Source organism: Arachis hypogaea, chromosome 12, assembly GCF_003086295.3.
Source record: "Arachis hypogaea cultivar Tifrunner chromosome 12, arahy.Tifrunner.gnm2.J5K5, whole genome shotgun sequence".
NCBI lineage: Eukaryota > Viridiplantae > Streptophyta > Magnoliopsida > Fabales > Fabaceae > Arachis > Arachis hypogaea.
Window position 1 is genome coordinate 4673356 of NC_092047.1, and position 20336 is coordinate 4693691.

The 20336-nt window shown below is 33.5% G+C and overlaps 2 protein-coding genes across 7 annotated transcripts; both read right to left on the reverse strand.

Annotated features, from left to right (window-relative positions):
- Positions 1-3184: 3184 nt before the first annotated feature.
- LOC112729544 (probable F-box protein At3g61730) lies at positions 3185-7366 on the reverse strand. The gene is made up of 8 exons (XM_025779717.2): positions 7227-7366; positions 5535-5734; positions 5148-5192; positions 4692-4856; positions 4354-4401; positions 4022-4192; positions 3677-3784; positions 3185-3473 (listed from the first exon to the last, which is right to left on the reverse strand). The coding sequence occupies exons 1-8, from the start codon at positions 7364-7366 to the stop codon at positions 3391-3393; spliced, it is 960 nt and encodes a 319-aa protein (XP_025635502.1). The 3' UTR covers positions 3185-3390.
- A 797-nt stretch (positions 7367-8163) lies between these two features.
- Positions 8164-15560, reverse strand: LOC112726497 (histone-lysine N-methyltransferase ATX3). 6 transcript variants are annotated; one of them, XR_011868196.1, is made up of 22 exons: positions 14271-15560; positions 14123-14178; positions 13838-14036; positions 13485-13592; positions 13323-13391; positions 13140-13208; positions 12817-13019; positions 12242-12377; positions 11964-12036; positions 11719-11818; positions 11461-11585; positions 11186-11331; positions 10772-10876; positions 10538-10602; positions 10240-10453; positions 9943-10023; positions 9782-9838; positions 9576-9665; positions 9402-9488; positions 9210-9284; positions 8689-8823; positions 8164-8579 (listed from the first exon to the last, which is right to left on the reverse strand). XR_011868196.1 is itself a non-coding variant. In XM_025775900.3 (22 exons), the coding sequence occupies exons 1-22, from the start codon at positions 15051-15053 to the stop codon at positions 8489-8491; spliced, it is 3033 nt and encodes a 1010-aa protein (XP_025631685.1). In that variant the 5' UTR covers positions 15054-15560; the 3' UTR covers positions 8164-8488. The 6 variants fall into 6 exon arrangements, 4 of the variants coding, with proteins under 4 accessions (XP_025631685.1, XP_025631684.1, XP_072064670.1 ...); XR_011868195.1 differs by having other exon boundaries at positions 9943-10026; XM_025775900.3 differs by having other exon boundaries at positions 8689-8789.
- Positions 15561-20336: the final 4776 nt, after the last annotated feature.

The window sequence follows — 20336 nt, forward strand, 5'->3', positions numbered from 1 at the left end:
TCCGAATGTAATCCTAATTTTTTCCCAAATCAAACTAATTAATTGCTAAACCTAAACACTAAATCCAAATCCGAACATCGTCCCTAATTATAACTACAACCATAAACCTCTTTCCACTAAAATTTTTCATGACTACTCCAAAACTAATCTGTCGAATTGCTATGAAGTCACTAATTAGACTCACGTTAAAATATTTGATAACCAAATGTCCCAATATTTTAAAAATTGAAATAACCAAATGTCCCAATATTTTAAAAATTGAAATCACTTTAATTATACTCTTAATGCATCAATCATTGTGTCTGTCTTTTTCGACTTATGGCCCTTCACAAACCATCAAACTTTAAACCCAAATAAATTTATTGTAGCTATACACACCATGAATTGTAATAACTACAGTCACTTTTAATTGATAACTAAATAATAATGTCAGTTCCATTTGTTTTTAAATACATGCGTTTTAATTGGCAAATAAATGACAAACTCTTAGGAACTATTTACTTTGTCACAGGCTCATAGCCTTATTCAATTTTTTTTTTCTTTGGATCATAGGCTCATTCAGTTTTTAGAAACATATCTTCGGTGAAAAATTATTTAGTGTCTCATGTTGAAGGTTGTGGTAAGCTTAGAGAATAGGGGTTGAATCTATGCCTTCCTTTTAAGTTGCTGTTACTACCATTTTAAAACAAACTTTCAATTCAAGTTTTGTTTGAACTCAGCAGCGGAAATTTATGAGACAATTTATTTTTGTCTCATGAATATCAGAAAACAGAGCTCAGCAGAGAAGAGAAAAGCTAACACCAGCATGTATCCTGGTTCAGTTGCCTTGTGTTATGCAATCTACATCCAGTCTCCTAAGAATTTTACTATAGTTAACAGTATTACATACACCAATTTCACAGGATTGACTCAATCCTTTCACATTCAAATTCTAACCTAACTTGACATTGGCTATGCTAATACCTAACTATTCACTCTTAGTGCTAACCCAACTAAAAAAGAGATACCTCACAGGTACAAGATACAAGACATAAACATACCTAAAGAAATCTGAAAATAACTTTAGGCTTTTCTCTCAAGTGTTTCACTCAGCCTTTTTCCACTCATGGCTTTTACTTGAGCTTTCTCACAATGCCTTTTCTCTCAAGAAATTACAGAAAGATAAACATTGAAAAGTACATTACAATCTGTAAAACATGAAGGAGATTGATTTCATCAACAGCCTCTGTGCTATGCGAAAAACCAGATTGGCAAGCCTCTGATTCAGTTCTTCATACTGGCGGAATGCACCTTTGATTAAGTTACACTGTCCAGTTAGTTGAACTTCTTCAAAGAGCTCTCTCAGAACAAAACCTCTATTCACTGGTTTTCTCTCCTTGCTTCTAAATGAGCAGAAGGTCTTCTTTTATCTTCTTGCATGTTGCTTGGTTCTTCTTCTAAGGTCAACACCTTGAGCCTTGAGTTTCACCAACCCACAGATTCACTTTTTCACATTAAACCTTAGAGTAGAAACTTTGCTTCTGACTTCTTCATCTTGACCGAAAGCCATAAAACAGTAACTATAGAAATCTTCTCATAATCAACTTGATCTTAGCCATTGAGAAACTACTTGGTCCCCAAGTATCACTTGTGACCGTAGATGTACACCAGAATAGGGCAGAGAACAACTTTTCCTTGAATGCCATTTTCGGATATAGCAAAGAGTTGGGAAGAAGAGAAGAAGATCTGATGCATGCAAGATGAGATGGATTACCTTTAACCTAAGCTTGATTTGGTTTGGATTTTCTGTTTTAGCTTCTGTGTTTCAAGTTTAAACTTTATTTCTCTTGCTTCTTTGGTTACTAGCTTAGGGAAGAAGCTTTTTTCTCTCTTTCTCTTTCTTACTTTTCTGAAGCTTTGATTTGACTTGATCAGAGAGGAGAGTAACGTTACTTTTGGTAAGGCAAGATGGAGGGAATTGAAATTCACTTTGGACTTAGATCGGTTTGGTTCATGTAACCCGTTCAGCCCATCCGATTCCTTTGGCTTCTTTCTTTGCTTTTTTTCTTGGGCTTTTGATTTTTGCTTTCAGCCCATCATCCTTGCTATTTGTTTTGCATTTCATTTGGGCTGCTTAATATTGAATTAAGATCTGCAATAAATAATTAGAAATAAGTGATTAAAATTAAACAACACTAATTATTTATTTTGCCCAAAAATAATATTTGTCATCACTAATTAATTTAGTTAATTTCTTAATTCAACACATGTCATAATGAGTTTTTTTTATTATGGATCATCTTATGTCTTTCTTCCTATAGCGCCCAAAGAAAATTCTCTAAATAAATCTTTAATACAACATCTTAGGCCCACCTCACCAAAAAAAATTGTTAGGGTTCACTTGGTTTACACACACCACCTATTATTAAATTCATTTTTATAGGAATCATTAACACACTACAATGAATAAATTCAATCCTAATTACTTTTTTATAATGGATAATTCACTTGAATAAATTATTTAAAGATTAAAATTATATAGACATTCTAAATTTAAATTGATTATATGTCTGTGCTAAATAATTTTATGTAAATAGAATCTAGTTAAATAAAATTATATCAATACACATAAATTGAATCAATTGAGTTCGCTTTATATTTTTATATTATATAATACAATATGATGTATACATAAATACGAGTATTTAATAAATAAATACATATATTTGCATTGAAAGCAATTGAAGTGAAAAATAATATAATAATTAATTGAAGTTGAATTGAAGGATAGGTCTTACCATGTAAATTTGTTCCTTTGCTCTCTTTCCTTTTGTCTTACCGTCAGAAAAAAAAAATGTAAATCCATTCGATTTATATTTAGTGATATAAATTCAGCTAAATCGAATTTATTTGTGTCGATTTATTATAAAACTTTTTTCTTTTACCAAGTCAAGTTTAGTTATTTCAATTTAGCATAAAGTGTAAATTAAATTCAATTGATTCGATTTACTTGTATGGATATAATTCAATTACTAACTTCAATTTATATAGAATTATTTAGGATCTACCTGTAACTAATTTAAATTTAAGACATTTGCATAATTTTAATCTTTGAACAATTTATTCAAGTGAATTTCTTTTTTTTTTTTATCTACTGACAACAACTCTTTCTTGTGGGACCCTATACTAACACAACACTCAACACTTCTTACAGTCAAAATACCTATGGAACACGTCTGAAGTATAACATTGTGACACTACATCATTAGCATCAGCGGATGCTTTTCTCTTTCAGCACCGTAGAAAAATCCATACAAATAATTGTTCTCAGGTATAAGCCTATAGTAGTATAAAAAAATGTCAAGAAGCTAAGGCAGCTTAATGGCTAATGTAGAAACTATGGAGATTGAATCACAGGAGCTGCTGAGAGATTCTTATGGAGACAACTTCTCCATCAGGTCCTGCCCTCATGGCATGGTATTTCACATTAATACCTGCTTATATTAAAAGAAAGATGAAAAAGATCATGAAAATCAAGGTAAGTGTATTAAAAATAAAAATCAAATGAAACTGATAAATTGCTAAGGCCTAAGGACTAAGGACAATGTAATTAAGAAATTTGGGATTTTGGTTTTGCTGAGATTGAGATTCATTCCAGTGATAAATACAGGAATATATGAAATCTTAAGCCTCTTACCTTCATTTTCTTGTAAATTAGTGTTCACAGCAACTGCATGAAAAGCAATCATGGCCTTGGGCTGCCAGTCATTTGGTTTTCCAATCCATGACTTGTAATCAAATACCGCTGTCATATAATTTTGGAAATTAATTAAAAACAGATTGTTTGAGGCTAATAATATTCTTTTATTATGGATTATCTGTATATGAATTCACTCTTTTTCTGCAAAGTTAACTTTTGTAATTGAAACTGAAAATTTCCAAATAATTCTGGTCCTATAAACCGAATGTGATTTCCTTATGCACTAACATTAATTTATCCTTAAGAACACATTTGATGAGGCTTGAAGTATCAAAAGGCTACCAGATGTGGAAGAGTCCTCCAAGTGTTTGGCGTCAAAAATGGCGCCAGCAGCCCCATCTGCTCGCTTCTTGATATCATGAGATCCCACCAACTGGTAATCCCAGCTCCCATTTTTGTACCCTTCACAGAGGAATAGTTCTATGTGCCTTGCATCTAATGTCTGCATTGTTCCTATATCAAATAAGAAAAATCTGTCAAATTTATTTTTAATCTTGTCCACCCTAATGGCAGAACCTAAGTTTTCGTGAAGATTCTATTTATCATGTCCAAATTACAAAGACAATTGCAGTATAATAGGATGTGCAGTATTTCATTCATAATATTCAATTTACCATCACAAGTATTCAGATCACAAACTGGGCATCGTACAAGCTGCAGGTCTGAAAATTTAACCGTATCAACAAATATAAGTTCTTTTCAATAGGTATAAGAATGGCACCAACAAATATAAGTTAAGTTTTGGAACCTTTTTCAGCCAACAAAATAATGGATGAGTAAAGATTAAAGGGAGAAAAAAAATTAAAGGGAAAGATATCTTCAATGATTGTTGGCTGAAAAAAGTTCATTCTTAATTTTTTCCTGATGATTTATTTATTTATTTTGAAAATGATTTAATTTGGTTTCAATACTATAGTCCTGAGATATAGAAGTTGGCTTGGTTGGGAGGTACCAGCTATCCAGATTCCAGGTTTAACGTTTTCTACCACGCAACAACCTTGGGACCGCAACATCTTTTCCAAGGTTTCACGCTCCTTGATCTTCCCCGGAAAAGAAAGCCTCTCAGCCAGGATGGCTACTGAAGAATCAAAAGAAAAAGCGCCAATACGCATCCAATCTGATAGCACATTGGAAACAGTTAGTTACAAGATCAATAATTTTGCTTATGCTCCCTGTGAACACATTAACAATTGTGCATGGAATCTACTACAATTTGTTGTGAGTTACACGGCCTTTGCAATAATATTATCGTCTCCTACGTTTAATTCTTGTCTTCTTCTGTGGCAGTATTTTTCCATCGCTCCTTGAGAAAATTCAAACCTCTAGTTTCATTAAATAAATACAAAAATAGATAAATCCTTTGGCGACTGGCGTGGAGTGATGTCAGGGTAACATAGAACCGACTCACCAATGTGTTTCTCCTGCTGACGGAACATGTAGGAGTGGCTTCCATCTGCATAATTCATTTTAAAATCCAAGTAAATTGGGCAGTGACAATGCATTGTAACAGGTATTGGATCAATATAAGTTGACTTAGTTATAATAGGAAGTAGCAAATTTCCTTTTTCTAAAGAAATTTCCCTTTGACTGTACACATTCATATTTTCTCGAGTTCCCAGTTATCCTACTCTGAATTCCTTACCCATTCTTGGCCAATCGTAATTCACTCACTTAGTTCATTATATAGTAAAATTACAAATAGTAATACTATGACTCGTATAATATACACTATTTGTTAGTGTATTGAAAAAACTTTTTTGAACTTTCAAGAAGGGTAAGGGTTTTTAGATCTTACCGAATACTGATTTATACAGCTGACTCCAACTGAATGCCACGCGTTGAGGGGGTGGGACCTGAAGATCACGAATGCAAACGAACTTCCATATACCATCATCCATAATTGCGCGGCTGAACCATTGGTTTGTTGCTGCCAGCATAATAAGAGATTTTCCATCCAAAAACTTAGCAATTTCTGTCCAAATGTCCTCGTCATACCTTCACGTTAAGCATTGGGAATTGCAAAATACTAATTCAGAGAATAAAATAATAATAATAAATTGAAGTTATTCACAATCATTTATCGAAAAAATAATGATATTTATTATTTTTACAACGTTAACCAATCAAGAGTAGACATTAAAAAGTATACGCTATATACGTTAAAAGAAATGAAGTATTTAATTGTAGTGAGATTGGTATTTATTTTTAAGATTCAGCTAAGATGTATTTTTAAGACATACTAAGACTAAGGTTATCAATGAAAAACAGTTTTTATGAAAAAAATAAGAAATTTAAATTTTTAATATATTTATTTTATATTTATTAAAATAAAATATTTAAAACTCTTAATTATGATAATCTTAATATTTGTTTTAAAGATAAATATTAGTTAAGCTCTATTTTTATTGTATTAGTAAAAATCTCACAAAATTATTATTAACGAATAGTATTACTCTCAGGTAATAAAGATAAGTACAAGAAACTAATCTTTACTTAGGTAATATTATTAATTTTTTTATTATAAAATTATTTTTTTAAATTTTTAATTTTTTTTACAGAATTTAAAATTTAGAGTTTAAAATTTAATATTAAAAAAACATTAATGGGCGAAAAAAGATTGACTCGGTTAGTAGATTGCATGAATTATTTTGCTAAAAGTAGAAGCTATAGACAACGACGATTTGAACGTTTCTATTAGCATTTCTATTTAGAATGGAAAAAAAAAACTGCCACAACCAAACACAGATTCTAACACAAAAACAGAGTTTAACGGGATCAAGCAGTGTAAATTTTTCAAATATTCAAATATCCACAAACAAGATTTGGCAGAGTGATGGTCTAAAAAACGCGCGTGCATTATTGAGCAGATAGCTCTCACTGATAAGGGAGATGAACGATCTACACATTCGGAATGAAGCAAATGTTTCAAATCACAAAAATCATACACCAGCTACGGATGATGCGATCTCTCATCAATTCCTCTTCCCTCAAACAATCTCACAAGAACACGATATATTCAGCTAGTAATTTCAAAATCCGAATCCGATTTCCGGAATCCTATTCAAAATTTCATCGAGCAAAACGAGCACCATATCATAGATCAAAACACCGCATATTCAAAACCAACCGAGATATCAGAATTAACGTATATATATCATAAATGATATTTTGTAAGAGCGAATCTCATAAGTCATAACAAGCACAGTGGTTCGTTCTATTCAAAGCAGAAAAAACCAGCTAACAGAACAAGAACGATTGAGAATGACAGAAGCTAACTGAGCCAAACGGATCATCGCTACTAAGAAAAATCACAAACAGCAACAGATCCAGACGAAAATCCGATCGGTAACTCGGAGATGCATACATTGCAAGCAGCGACCACAGATCCACATTTATAATTCAAATTCCTATGAATATATAAACGCGCGAAGTTGCTGAAATAGAAATTTCGAAGTTGAAAAAGATTTTAGAGAGCGAAAGAGAGAACCATGAGAAAGTAGAATGAGCAGAGAGGAAGGGAGGACGAGGAGAGGAGCACGAGCAGATAGTCTTGCTTCGCCGGATTCTCTTTGCCGCCGGCACATCCACGGCGGGGGAAGTAGTGTCACTGCGAAGTTGCTTCCCCATGCTTGATCGGAAATCAAAGCTTAGCTCTCTCTCTCTCTATCTCTCTCTCTCTCTCTCTTCTCTCTTTCTCTGAACTTCACAGAAGTTGAAGCTGCGGAAGGAGAACCACCACTCTCTCTAAACACAACGGTTCTCAGAGCTTCCCACACTTTATATAGTCGCGCCAAAACCTCTCATTTCAAATGAATAAATAATTTCATAAGAGATATAACCGTAATTTGAAATCGCTACGTAAATAACCCTTTTTTTTTTCTTTTTGGTCGGAGATAGTATTTTATTTTAATTATTAAATGAATATTATTTTAGGTGGTGTAAAATTGAATATGCTTTTTATGCTCATCGTTTTAATTTAATTTAATTTTCTTTTTTGTAATTAACTTCCTGTATTATGCTTTGGTAATGTCATCACTTAAGTATTATGTTTTAACATACGACAACTCAATATTGATTCAAAAGCTGTAGAAAAATAATAACATAAAGATTATAAGATACCTGTCAAGAGAATTATGATAGTGATAATTAGTTGTACCGTTTGTCCAATAATATTAAGAGCATAATTTTATTGTACTTTTTTGGATATCCCAGAGTATACTAAGATTATATTACAACAAAAGCTGCAAAGTTTAATCAAATTAAACAATGAAATTAATTCAATCACACTTTAGTCACAATTAACCAAAAAATCTAAACCCTTAAATATTTAAACCAGACTTTTTCTTTTTAATCATTTCAAGCTCCATATCTTTCTTGCATTAGATAAATGTAAACTTTAGCCACACAATCACAAGAGTTCTGCATGCAAAAAATGCTGTATATTCATTATTGAGCCTGAAATGAATATACATAAGAATATGCTCTGTTCATGCATATTTTGTTTTCCAAATGTCATGTCAAAAATTTTGGAGAATATACAAGAATGGGAGAGGCAATTTACAAAAATGCCTCTAATTCATTGATCTGAATATCTTTTTCCTAATTTATGATGAGCAAAAGGATATACAATTATAATGAGATTGCAAAAACGATATACCTATCAATGGACTACTGTTTACTCTATACTATGGCCTATGGTTAGGAATCTGCTATTGCTCCAGTAAAAAAAAAAAAAGTTAAATGTCAACCCTAGTTCATAAATTTCCTACAATTGGAGGCTTTGCAAAGGCAGGGAACTTTCAGTTCATCCTGCTCATCTGGATCGAATAAGTAATCATACCTGTTGCAACATCAAAGAAAAGGGATTACATATCATATTAATCCAAAATATAATGCCAATGAAGAATAATGCCATTAACATAAATACGTAGAGACAGAACAAACTGTACGTTAATTCTTCGCCAGCAGAAACATTCGTCTTGGCAATGAGAACGATCCGACTCTCTTGATCACCCAAACTCATAATCCTTGCATAGCAATTTGGCATGCACTGCAGCAAGTCAGGATGAACATCAATACTTCATCTAGCAATCAAAATATAGAATAAAAGCCTTAGACTGTAGTGCGTTTGGTGTAAGTTTTTATTTTCTGTTTTCATTTTCAATATTTTCTGTTTCAGAATTTTGTAAAGAGAAAAGAGAAAACAGAAGGTAAAACTAAAAAAACAGGAAATTTTTTTTTATCATTTTTATTGTTTTCTCTTTTTTCTTCACAGAATCCCAAATTCAGAAAATAAAAACAAAAACCAAATGCACCCTAGGTTGCTGCGACGGCCTGCCCAACCACTCCGTTATTTACAAATAAGGATTAAGGTGTAGGGCAAATTGGGCAAATCCATGGGGCATTCCATTGATGAAGGAATACAGAGATAACATTTATAAAGTTACAGCAGTGTTTGATTATAACTTACAGAATGGTTTATTAGCCGTGCTATATTGCCCTTGTACGTTGCATCAATTACCACATCCTCGCTGATCTTGAACAGCTGCATTATTTATTGTTTCATGTTAAGATCAGAAATAAAAGAGTAACCTGTCTGAAACAGGCATTTCAAGCACAGAGAAAATAATGGAGGATGTTTCATAAATCACAAGAGACTCACATAGCAATCTTTTCCTTCTGCACGGTATTTCACTTCCCTTAAATCAGCAACACTTCGCCTTACCCGCTCACCGCGATACTCAACAACCTTCACACAAACGTAAACACAATTAAGGTGAAGCAACTATTCATCTAATATGTCATCCGCATTGACCATCTTAGAATAGTAAGTTACCATCTCTCCTTCTTGTATATCTCTACGAGCAAAAAGACCCCATCCATGGATACCCGATTTTCCAAAGCAAATTCGAAGCTTTTCCATTTTCTGAGATATCAAAGTGAAAACTTTTAAGACTTCACTAAAAAAACAGAATATAAATCCCCCCCCCCCCCTCTTCTGAAATTAAAATGAAGTAATTGACAGGAGCACACGGGGTTAACCTGTAAATGATGAAGTCGTTCCTTGAAAGAAGTAAATACTTTAGAATCTTCAGCATCCTATCAGATCAAGACATACAAAATTTACTTTTCATCACATAACACAATCACAATCAGAGGGACAAGAAGATCAAACACATAACCCCTTGACCATGAAAGATTACCTTATGGCTGTTCAACTGAGTTATTGCACTTAAAGAATGATGGCCGGGTCCCTTCAGCAAGTGAATTATTGGTATTTCAGCCTTCTGGCAATACGTGAGACAATAATTGAATCAGACCAAATTGAAAGAAAGTGGTTAATGAAAGTAATTAAATCCTTAGCACAGAATAATATTAGCAGCCTTAATGAAGGAATGGAACTGGGAAAAAGAAGACAGCATAGTAATAACAAAAGATTAGGCAAGTTTCAATATGTACACACATTATTACAGTCATAATTATATATCTAGAATCATCACCTTATTCAGTGATCTACGGTATACATGACATCTTGCAGCAGAAAATGGCTCAATCTTGTCACCTTCAGAGTTTGAAGATTGAATAAGCTCTACATTCTTTGATGAAACCAGCCTTGACCCCCGGAAGCATCTTCTATGATTTTCAAGAGAGGCTCTGGGAGAGAAAACCCCCAGGGGAGTATGTACAACCAATACAGATTCTGGATTTGGGACCCTGAAATCAAAGTAGCATAAACATACATAACTTAAAAGAACACCAAGATATCATTAAAGATGATTCAATCGCCAGAGCTCAAACCTGTGAACTGCACAGTATATTAGCTTCTTTGTTATTTGAGTCCCATTCTTCTCCACAGAATGCAACTGTAAGTTTAAACAACATTAATATATCAACTTAACATATTTCCACAGCTCTTCTAACCCTCATATAACTTAATTCAAACTGTAGAGGGTGCCCATGCCCTCCAAAAGAAAGCCCATGATTACAGTTTCAAATTAACCTACTCATATTTATCAGAAGTGTGAAACTTACTTCTGTGCTATATCCCGCTCTCGAAGCACACATCACATGAAAATAAGTAGCACACTTGCAACAACTTGTACAGGAACCATGGCTTTGTTTACAGATCACACAGGTCTGCAGTTACAATGACAAGAAACCATGTAAACATAATGTGAGTGAGAGAGAGAGAGAGCAATGTCGATGAATAATAATGTACTTTTAGCAGAAAAATATTTAGTTTTACATTTGGGAATACTCATCCAAAGTGATTTGGAAGGAATGAGCTATATGTCGATGGAAAAAATCAAAAGTAAAATTGAAGTGCCAATTTCAATAGTGATAAATAAATAAATAAATTATGCCAAAATGTCAAGATTACCAACATAATTTGGAATTAATGACTAATACAAAAGCCAAAATAACCTTTTTAGCTCAGAGTTCTACCTTAACAAAGGTATTAGGAGGAATTCTCAGTATTCCTACCGCAGGTTCCATGGCCTCATGATTTTGGAAAACCACTTGAGGTTGAAACCAAGCACATGTCACATGAACCCATAGCATCTCAACATCAGTTGGTTTTAGAGCACCACCTGCAAAGCATTTTCATCCCAAGAAGTAAAATATTGCATGACATAGAGGTCTTGCTTTTACAGGACTCAGAATACCCATAGAATGCACATAATACTGAGTAAATGCACAAAATACTAAGTATGACATACCTTTTACAGGACAGAGGCAACAATCTCTCTCCACATCTGGTGTTTCACATACTCTACAAACCCAAGAAGTAAAATCTTGAACATTCTTTGCCCCATAGCATTCTTGGTGGACTGCTATTTGGCACCTGCATAATGAAAAAGAAAACATATATCTTGATAGACGTTTCCATCTTTAAGCCTTGTAAGTTTTGAACAAAATACAAAGCATCCCCGATAATTCTGAATTAAGAACAAAGAGATGAACAATAATGGACGCACCTGTTACAAATAATAATTTTATTATCTTCCCAATCTTCTACCCATCTGCAAACTGCACATCTTTCTGTTGTCCATTTTGCATGAACTGGCTCATAATTTTCTGCGAGAATAAGGTAAAGGAAAAATAAATATTTGTTCTTCAAGATGTATTCTAGTGAAAGGATACATTGGCAAGTACCATAGGACCTGGGAAACTAAAAACTGACGCCTTCAATGTATAGAAGTTCATATGAAGTGCAAATTACCTTGCAAAAAGCTAAGCACCTGCTGCTGATCTAACTGCTGTGGAACTCCATCTTGTGAAATGTTTTCTGTGATCTGAAGTAATTATTTCCAATAAAAAATGAGCAAAAAGGCAAAATAATACATAAATACACCCCAATATGACACTGTATCATCATAGGCAAATCCAAGTGATACAGATCTACTTCATGACTATTAAATTAGTAATAGCCAACCACCTCACAGAATACCCATAGGAAATATTTGATGTCTCTAAGTCTAATGTAGCAAGAATACAAACCCATTTTTCTAGTGGGAGCATCATGCTTTTCACTTTCACACTATGTTTCCATTTTTTGGCTCTGCTACCTGTGTGCCTTTCCCATTCACTTGGTGTCTGCTTCCTTGAACCACAAGAGCTACACTTGCACATAATTCTGCATGCAACCACAAGCAACTCAATGAAATCTTCAAATAATTTGCTAACCTATGGTTCTTTTAAATTATGGGAGTCCGAACAGAAACTGTTTTGCACATACAAAGCCTAATTAGGTTGATAAAATATCTATATTAATTGTAGTATCTTAAAGGATCAAGATAATCCCGGGATCATGCCAATGCCATTGTCAACTAAATTTGTTTTTTGAGGGTACATGAGTGTCACAAAAATTCATACAGATAAAACAGATTTATTTGCACGGATTAGCTCTATGAAATTCCTGGTTGCAAATGATAAGATTTAAATAGAGAGAATCTCCAGAAATATGAATTTCAGGAAAAAAGGGACAGAACATAAAAATAAATTGCTTTAAACCATAAACAAGAAGAAATATTCAAATCAGATTATCAGCTCCAAGAAGCGCAAGGAATGCTTACAAATGAAGCTTTGGGAAGTAGAGTCCTTCCATGCCATTGCACACCACTGTTACCGTCTCAGGTACTATAGATTTTTGGCTATTCTCTACCAATCTGTCTTCCACATTATACTTCTTTTTTGACTTGCTTGTTTTGGGTATGGGTACTTTCTTATTGAAATTTCCCTTGCACGCTGGGCAATAGTAATCTGTGTTTTCAAGATCCTGCAACAAGAAACCATTCGTTTATCTTTCACTAGTTTATGTGAAAAAGAAATTGGTAAGAAAGTAATATTAGTTGAGGAGAAAGAGATATTAAATAACATAGTAATCATGGTACAGAACCTTGAAAAGTTCAATGGATATTTTATCGCACTCAGCATGCACCCAAACATTACAGCGATCACAGCACACCTAATTCAAGAAGTTCAGCCCCAGAAGATATTAAAATTTTGAGTTTATTCAAACAAACATATATTAGCAATTTAAAGAACATCCATCTAATTGAAAAGAAATGCATTATCTCACCCAATTCCCACCATGTGAATGGTGCCAAATCTTTTTGCAAATGCCACAATATTGTTTTGATTTTCGTAACTGTAACAAAAGGATAAAAGATTTTAAAAATTAACTTCTATAAATTATGGAGTCAAGACTTTCAAGCAATCAAAATGAGCCATTCTGCTTAACCTTAAAGCAATGTTTGCAATAAAATTGAGATGCACCACTTGGGTCCTTAATCTTCTTCATCGTTTTGCATGGCAACATCAAATAACAGCCAGCACAAGATATTGTATCCTGAAGAATATATTCAACAGATAAGAATTCACAATCAAAGAGAGTGTACATAAGAGGCATTTCTATGAACTTAGCTATTATCCAAATTTTAGTAGGAACGACTACTGCAGCCTTGGTCCAGTACATATCAACAAGAGTAAAATATCTCTTTCTTATTCAGAAAGTAAAACAAAGCTTATGAATGCTCTCCACTAACCATGATGTCGTTCAGCACAAAATGAAAAAACAAAAGAAATTAATCTTACTTGATCCTCGCAGTGGTATTCATCATCAACAGGCATGGCTGGGGCCTCTAAATGTCCATTCGGATAAGCATTTACATAAGTTACTTCCTCTACTTCCAGCTGTGAGTTGAGAAGACCATCTACAGCCAGCATTGCCTCCTCCAATGCCATGCGAAAGTCACTCGGTTTGCTCTTGTACAACTGTGTCTGACCCTGGAATCTGAACATAAGCAAAAATTTATAATGAGTAACCGCTCTGCATTCTTGCAGAAACAACCGCAGCCAAAACCATTCAACAACACACACCTTTCCATGAACTTAGAGAAAGGGAATATCATTCCCTGCTTCACCCAAGCATAGTCCTGCAAATCAACATTCATTCAATTCACTAAAAAATCACATAACCAACACATAAATTTACCACCACATGTAAAATTCCTAATAGAAAGCTTACCCTTTGGGTCCCATTTTTCGAAAAGCCAAAGAACATGACGCAGAGTGCACCAGGAACGCAGCAGCTGAGGACGGATTTCGGAGCCTGCAAGATAGGATCAATCACCACAGCAGGCCAAGCAGGGTACCTCTTCCCACACTTCGCCCAAACTATATCACCCAACGCGAAATCCTCCGGCCTGTAAACCTGTTTCCTCCTTTCACCACCATTCGCAGTAGTTTTAACCTTCTGCTCCACACCACCCTCAAAACTAAGCACAGAACTGTTACTCTCAGTTTTAACAAAACCATTCTTTTCCATCTCTATATTCACTTCAAGACGACAATAATTATCACCCTTCTTTTTCTTCTCTTCTTCTGCATCATCCTCAAAGCTGGAATCCGTGTCCTCCACTTTGACTCCTTGGTTCTTCCATGAATCAAGAACCGAGTCATTGAACCTCGACGGCAAGGACTGATGGCGGCCCCGTGTAGACCGCAACAATGGCGGCCGAGTCCCATCTCCGCCGCCGTCACGCGGTGCCATTTTACCGTTCAGCTGTACGGAATTTGAATTGGACTGAACCTCAGCACCACCATTCCAATACGCTCCTTCGCTGCACCAAGAGCCAGAACCACTGCTGAAATCTTCAGCATCGCGAGAGCATAATTCGTTAACCTTCCGCTTCTTCTGATTCCCGGAACAACCATAGCTCTCAGAATCATGCTCTGCTTCCTCTCCTTCTTCCAGCTTGCACCTTTTCAGGTTTGGCATTTCGGTTCTCACTGTCCGCTTGACCATCATACTGTCCACAAAAACCCTAATTTCACATCGAAACGATGTGCAACACAGAACCTCCAAGAATTCAGGACTTAACTTTCAAGCCAACATCAGTTTCCTAATTCCTATACCAACTAACACGTTGGAATCTCGCACCTCTGACGAATTAAAAAAACACTGAAAAACAACAAGAACGCGCGCAGAATTTCGATTCCAAAACCCTCGGAATCGAACAATGACGCGACCAACGAAAGGAGGAACGAGAAGGGGGAAAAATCAGCGAATTGCTGTTGTCGTTGTTGTTCTTTGGATTTTGCGAATCGCGTTGTGAGAGTTTGGAAGCGTTTGATTTGGATTTCGGCAACAGATTGGGACGAGAACGATGAAGAAAAAATCCCGGGAAAAAGGAAGCGTTAAAGAGAAATAAATTTTCCCCAGAAACAAACAATTTGAAATTGGCGTTTGAGAGAAGAAAAACGCATAAAGAAAACAGAAGCTTGTGTTGTGATATATTTATGTGTGTGTGTGTGTGTGGAGTATGCTATTGCTTGAGAATTAATTAATTGAATTTTTCTTAAATTTAATAAAAAAATTAAATAATTCCCTTTCATAAATGGATCTTATAATAATAACTGTAAAAGATATAAAATAACGGATGACGAATTTGAAGAAATATAAGTCAACTATTTCATAGTAAGCAGTAATAATGGTTTGAAGGGTTTTAATTAGTATCTGTTCTAAAAATACATATTAAAATTATTAATTAAAAAAATACAAAAAAATATGGACAAATTTAGTGTTTAATATTTTGATGTATATTTATTAAAATAAAAAGTTTAAAAAATATATACTAATAATAATCTTAACATATATCTAAAAAATATAGATTAATTAAATCATTGTTTAAAAAAAAGAATATATAGATCAAATAAATTAAAAAATACAAAGAATTTTGAGAAATAGAAATTTATGTGAAATAATAGAAAGAAACTACTATAATTGAAAAAAAATCTGTTTTAATTAATATTACGCGTATTTCCTTTCGCTTTGTTAAATACTCTTTTTGTTAACCGATGTTATTTTATTAGTTATATTTTTTATATAAAACAATAAAAATTAAAAAGAATTATGAGTTAATATACGAAGATATAACTTAACAAAATATGTTTGATTTATCATAATAATCAAATGTAATTGAGATTAAAACCCAAATAAAACTATTTAAATCATAATTTTTTTAAAAAATTGTGCATTGTATATAATATTTTTATTTTTTATTTTTTTTTTTTATCCATTGAAAAAAATAATCTTCACCTTTTTTATTAAAAAATACTCTTCCTACAATCCTACTTATTTATTTACATTTTCTGTTTTTGTCATAACTAGTGTATGATCCCGAGTTCAGCACGGAAAAATTTATAAAAGTAAAAAAAAAAATATATGTTTCGATATTTAAAACAAAAGTACAAAATAATTATTATTTTAAGAAATTTATAAAATTATTATTAAAATCAAAGTTTAACTTAAAAAAGGTAAGTAATAATTATTTTATATTTTTTAAGGTAAAATAATTATACACTGATACAGAATTTAAAATAAAATTAAAATATTTACATTAGAATACTATTTTTTCAAAGACTTCTCTATAAACAACATTGATGGTTGAATTTGCAGATATTCCTACATGATTCATAAGTAAAACTTTTAAACCTCTCTTACTTTTAACTCTTGAAAGTGCCACATATAGTTGGTCATGTGTAAAAACTGGTTTGGGCAAGCACAATCCAACATGAGATAAAGTTTGTCTCTGAAACTTGTTAATTGTCATGGCAAACGATACTATTATAGGAAACTGTCTTCGTTAGAATCTAACTGGGACGGTTTCATTTGTTGGTACCATATTCATTCTTGGAATCAAAGCAATATGACCAACATTGTTACCTGTTAAGACTTCACATTCTATGACATGATTTCCAAACTTCCTAACTTGTAGCCTTGTACCATTACAAAGACCACTGGATTAGTCAATATTCCTCAGTAACATCACCGGAATACCAATCTTGAGTATTAATTTATGTGGAGGCAAACCAAAGTAATTTATGCTATTCAGTAATTCAGAACTATAGAGATCTAGCTGACTCTCTATATTCCCTTCATCCATACAAATGGAATCCGAAAGATATAATTTTTTCTCTCCAGGAATGATAGCCATCAGATGGTTGTTGACCTCTTTAACGATGTCTAGTGTGGGAGCCAGTATAGTTCTTGCTTTGAAAAGATCTTTTGAGGACATATTTTCTAAAATATTTGGATAAGAAAAATGAACCAACTCATCAAATGTCTGGTCCGAAGAAGGAATAACAATATCTCCTGGAAGACATATCTCAGATTCACCATCCATATTGTCACCTATTAGACCATCACTAACTTTCTATAACCACTCACCAAATTGCTCTGTCTCATCTTGATCTGAAGCAGTCGTCCTTACAGAGAGTCTCATATTTTTTGTTAGTTTGAGCACCTGACAAAACTTCCAAAGGTAAGACGAATTCACGGTTGAATGAATGATATCTTGTCTCGATCCTTGTAAAATGACAGAAAGAATTTGTCTAAAGTCTCCACCTAGTACAACCACTTTTCCTCCAAATGGCAAATATTTGCTATATGTTGGAGAACACCTCATGATATCACCCAAGCATTTATCAGGCACTTCATAGCAGTACCTACTAATCATTGGAGCCTCATCCCAAATTATAAGTTTGGCTTTCAACAGCAACATTGCTTGAGGGAAACCAGGTTTAATGTTACATACAGAATCCTCAGTTATATTCAGCGGTATTTTGAACCTTGAGTGTGCCGTTCTTCTATTGGGAAGAAGTAAAGATGCAATACTACTCGAAGCAACGTTTAACACTATATCACCCCTTGAGCGAATCTCAGCAGACATAAGGTTCCAGAGAAATATTTTTCCAGTACCCCATGACCATACACAAAGAAAAAAACCCCTTCATCACAATATACAGCTGTAACAATTTTATCGAATGCATATCTCCGCTCAGGTGTTGCGATGGCTAACATGTCTGAGACATTTTTCTTTAAATCATCCCTGTTAAAGTTTAGCTCTTCCCTAATAACCCTTTCGGTTAACAAAGAACTATCAACTTCAGTTGCTAAAGGCATTGGAGGATAGTCTTTCAAGGTTTTACCATAGGAATGTAAGATCTTGTCTATATCCATTAAGCACAACTGCTTAATCTCATCATCTGATATTGTTAACTCTGCATATTATACGATACTGTAAAAATTCAATCAAACTAAAAATGATCAATAAGGAAGAACTTTTATCATTATAATTAATAAAAACTCACCCCTCATGTTCATCACAGCTCTTTGTCGATACAAAATATCATCTGAGAGTTCATGCCAACATCTATCCCAGACATGTTCTGGTCTTGAGATATTGTTGGATGTTAATAGAATGACAAATAATCTCCTAACATATGATCCTGAGGCCCATGAGCTTGCTTCCTTAATTGCATCAATGAATTATTTGTCATCTTGCAAGAGTCCAAGGGCGAAGCATGCATCTCTATACATAGCATAAATTGTTCCTCCTACTGTTCTTATATCTCGAAAACTCATACATCCTCTCTGAGTATTCAAGAGAAGTCGTTGGTAATATTCTTCAATATTTGCTGAAAAAAATTTGGTTAAAATTCCACTTTTAAGTTGTTAAATGGATTAAGCTATGCTATTTTAATTATTATGTAGCTACACATCCGCATAAGAATAATTTTCCTAAAAAATATAGAAAAAAAAAATTGTATAATCTACAGGTTATAACTGTTGAAAGTTATTTGAACATTTATTTTTTAGTGTAGATAAATCGAATAAAATGGACGTGGGGTATAGGCTGTTAAGATTTTAAATTTAAATCATTAAATAAGTAAGATCAAAATTGAATATAAACTCGTCATTACCTGTAGGTATATGAGTCTTCCAATTGCGAAACCTTTCTTTCGAAGAAACCACTTTGAAGAATCGTCCTTCCAAACAAACTTGGTTGGAAACTCAGCATAAGTCAGACTTTAAGCATAAGGATATGACATGTTTGCCGCCATCCATCACAAAAACATGGACTTATGAGATATTGCTCTTTCGACGATATCATTCACATTAGAAGTTTCACCATAAACCACAGGTTGCTCATTCACCAAATGGAATGGAAGTCTAATTACAAATGGTTCTTTCTCTTGGATTTCGTATCCAAATAGACGCCAGACTGCCTCACATGCTGAAATGTACCTACAATCATAGTAATTCCTAATTTCGTCAACAACTTGTGTGGCTTCTGACGGATCACCAGCATTGTATAGAGTAGCTGTTACGCGATCATTACCCTTGTGTACATACTTAAACAGATACTTAATAGAACTTGTTTGGCATGTGTATTCCACATTTATGTGGCACCCGAACTTGAGCAACAATTCTAGATTATACGAAACAATGAACTTATTGTCTAGTACACATTCCCTTTTCTTCACTGTTCGACTGTTATAAGTACGCCTATATTTGGAAAATTCAGCCTCATCAATGAGTGTTCGCTGTCTAAACTCTTTAGGATAGAACTTTGAACATGATCCATTCTTCATGCAAGGTGAATTCTTGTTGTACGGACCACATGGACCATGTACCATGTAATTTTGAATAGCTCCATGTAGATTTGGCCTTTCATTTTCATCAAGAATCTCAACTGTTATAGATTTGGCCTTTAATTTTCACATCAATTTCAGAGAGGAGAGGAGAGAAGTGTGGGAGTGGGAATGGGTTACGGGCTTAAGTCGTTGGGGATTCAGTTTTTTTTTTTAAGTCAAAACGACACCGTTTGGAGGAGTATTAACAAACCGGAAACCTTTTAAAAAAACCAACCAGTTCTAACGGTTCACCGATTAATCACATATACGACCGATTTTGTAATGAAATTTTTTGTCAGACGATTTACTCATAACATTTGTTAAGCCATTTTTAAATTTTATAAAATTATTTATAATAATTACAAAAAGTGCTCATAATAAAAAATTTTAAAATTTTATAAAAATATTTTATTTAAAATTATTAATAAAATCTTAGTTGTACTCTGTTTCAAAATAAATAATTATAATGATATTAGTATTTTATACAACAACCCATACAAAAAAAATCAAATTTCATATAATATTTTTTCGTTCATTTTTAATAGCTCATAAATACAAAAAAAAATATTGTACAGAATTTAAATTATTTTTGTATTAATTTTTATATAAAATG